At 37.8% G+C, this 3,098-nt stretch overlaps 1 protein-coding gene across 1 annotated transcript in view; it reads left to right on the top strand.

The window, feature by feature from the left end:
• Positions 1–1,768, top strand: part of LOC107656819 (uncharacterized) — a 26,263-nt gene extending 24,495 nt beyond the window's left edge. The window contains exon 7 of the mRNA XM_016444775.1: positions 353–1,768. Within this exon, the coding sequence (XP_016300261.1) occupies positions 353–901 (549 nt within the window). The 3' untranslated portion in view covers positions 902–1,768. The remainder of the gene's footprint in view (positions 1–352) is intronic.
• Positions 1,769–3,098: the final 1,330 nt, after the last annotated feature.

Here is a 3,098-nt window from a genome sequence, read left to right as displayed (position 1 = left end):
CAAATGGCTGCAATATAACAAAGAGTGAAAAATTGAAGGGGGTCTGAATACTTTCCGTACTCACTGTATATATATGTATATATATATATATATATATATATATATATATATATATATATATATATGTGTGTGTATATATATATATATACATATATATATATACAACTCACACATTAAAGAAAGTTTCACTTTGAAGAATGGGACAGTGTTTAATTTATCTATGGTATATGATTCACATCTTGTGAATATTTCAAAACTCACCAGACCTGTTTTTGGATTCCTATTCCTGTTTTTTTGGGATATAGTAATGACAAAACTGTTTGTTTTTTGATCTGTGACGCTGTGCGCTCAGGGACTCCCAAGCACAGCTACAGACTCTGGAAGGGGAAAGGTCCTATCTGATGCTCCTCTTCACAGTCCTGCCAACAGCTGCCAGTCCGACTCCTTCACGAGTAACGCCTCTTACCCCCTGACTCAACCCGCCCAGCGCCAGCGACGCCTCAACTCCACCAGCAACCTCAGACGTTCACGGTTCATCGCTCCCTGCTTTGGCCTGCTCTCCAGCACATCTGAGTCCTCCAAAGCACAAGCCAATGGAATTACGACCCCAAACATGCTCTCAGACACCAGCCAGCTGCAGGTCAAAGGTCAAATATCAAGCGTTGAGGATGACCACGTCACTGTACCAGTGTTTGCCATCTCAGAAGAGGAAGACCGACAGCCTCTAGTCTCAGCAGAGCATCCTGAGAAGCCTTTGCGGATGAACGGACAGATGTTTGAAGGCACAAAGATGCCTCTACTATCAAAAAGCCAAGCTCCCAGCATCCAACCGAGCTCTTTAGCGAGGGGAGGCCGTGGTGGCGCGTTGGAGACGCAGGATCCTTCAGCTCTCTCTTGTTAACAGTGACTCCAGAAACAAAGTCTGCCAGTGCCATGATGTTTGAGTATGATGGTCATGTGACCAATTCAGCCAATAAATGATCTCAACAGGACTGAAAACTCAGCTTATGAGCTGCTGTTCCAATATGCCGCGAAGTTTCAAATGGGTTTGTTATGAATATTGGCATGAATGAAAAATGAATGCACTTATGTGCTCTTGTATCTGCACATTTAATTTGCTAAGTAAAACCACCATCTAACAGTATATTTTATTACCTGCAAATGTATGATAAACTTTTAACCAAGCTCACTTAATGTTTCTACTCACTACTGAGAGTTTTGAGTTGTAAGGCTGCATTGTTACTTTTATTATGAAATTCCATGTATCTGCTCTATGAACAGTACAGCTTGTTCTACGGTAATCCCTTTGTAACCTGTAGAAGACCAATTAGCTGGTCTGGTAGAAAGCTGCTTGGCATCTCGCTTGACTTCCACATGTTTAGTTTTTTTGTAATTCACTGTGGGTCCAATTCACATTTTGTACTGTTAAAAATTTTTGTAAATCATATATGAATGGAAATGGCATATATTGTAATTTCTCAAGGGACATAACCACTGAAAATTTAATTTCTACTAAACTTTGTTCTATGAGTAATTTTAATCAAGTTACTGTTTTTCCTCCTATATCACTTACTATGTGCCTTGTGGCCATCATCTATGCTGCTAAATATGCACTGATGCAATACCTGAAATTGTGTATACGATCATATTTTTTATAATGTTTGCAATTTCATAACTGTCGTCTTTATATGGTACGTTTCCTGAATGCAGTAATATTGTCAGCTGTACTGTTTTTGATGGATTATAAACTGAACTGATCACCGTACAGACAGTTAAAATGCAGTAACTAACATTTAATGCAAATAAAATGTTATTGTATAGTGATGTTGTGTGCTGCTGTATTATCTTGTACAACCATTTCAGAATATGCATAGAATCAAATATAATTGAATGTAGTCTTTTATTATTAGTGCAGTAAATTAAACAAGGTTTTAGTCTCAGATGTATTTCTAGGCATTACAAACACGAGGCACAGCAAGCGCTAATTCAACTCTAGAACATTAGCAGTGCTATTATAGGGGCTTCCCAATAGTTACTCAAAAACCTGATGAGCAGAAAACATTTTCTTCTCCATTTGAAGCCCCAGCTTAAACTTTGATGAGGTAGAATTAAACACCCCCTTTTCTGAAAGAAAGAAAAAATCCCATCCAACCCAAGCAAGTAAATATTTGCTGAGTACATCTCCCTTTCAGTAAATGCAAAGCAGCCCCTCTAACACTCGGGGACCATTCCTGAATAAATCCCTCAAACCTTCCTGCAGATTTTAAGAGTTCATAGAATAAGACCCGCTTTGGAGCTCACATCATAACATACCATTCAACTAACCAAAAACCACCTTTTAGGTTTATACAAGAGCCTGTATGTGGTTTCAAAGGAAGGTTTATCAGTCTATTAGACATACAAAATGTTTAGGTAGATATTAGAATATAACAGAAACCCCTTTCCCACATATCTTGATATTTATTGAAATTTGGGGAAAGCTGCTTTAGACAAAAGCATCTACCAAATGCACCAATGGAAAAAACTAAATAGAACAGGTGGAAGTAACTATTAATTTGCAACAAGCATGAACCCTAGTAGAAACATTCCCATACAAACTTTCAAAGTAATGGTAGGGTGAGTTATCCTGTAAAACCACAACTTAACATTCACTAATGAAGTGTAGCAAATCCAGCAAATGTGGCCGTTTGTCAGGAGCCATTAAGTCAGTGTGTGAGGTTTTAGAGTGCTGAGCCCTTCTGTCCACCTTCATTAAAGCGCAGTTGAGGCTGGTGAGGGATGTAGAGGATTGACCTCTGTAGTTGTAGGAAGTCTAATCTGAGCCTCTGAAGAATGCTGTGGTGTGAGGAACAACAGACCCCAAAAACATGCACAAGGCAAAAAAAGCAAAAATACTTTATGTTCAATCTAACAGTAATGTAAAATGTTCCCTGCAAGATTTTTGGAAATATTTACGAAACATCACAATGAACTGAGATATAGCATGCACCTACTTTCAGGTATCTGAAAAGGTTATAAATATATTTTTTTATGTTTTCAATGTTTTTATAAACCAAAAAAAAAAAAAAAGGTTGAAGGGAAAAATTTTTTTAACTTAG

Source organism: Sinocyclocheilus anshuiensis, unplaced genomic scaffold (assembly GCF_001515605.1).
Source record: "Sinocyclocheilus anshuiensis isolate Anshui unplaced genomic scaffold, SAMN03320099.WGS_v1.1 scaffold1136, whole genome shotgun sequence".
NCBI lineage: Eukaryota > Metazoa > Chordata > Actinopteri > Cypriniformes > Cyprinidae > Sinocyclocheilus > Sinocyclocheilus anshuiensis.
The sequence above is the reverse complement of the archived record's forward strand: the minus strand, read 5'-3'. Positions and strand labels throughout refer to the sequence as shown.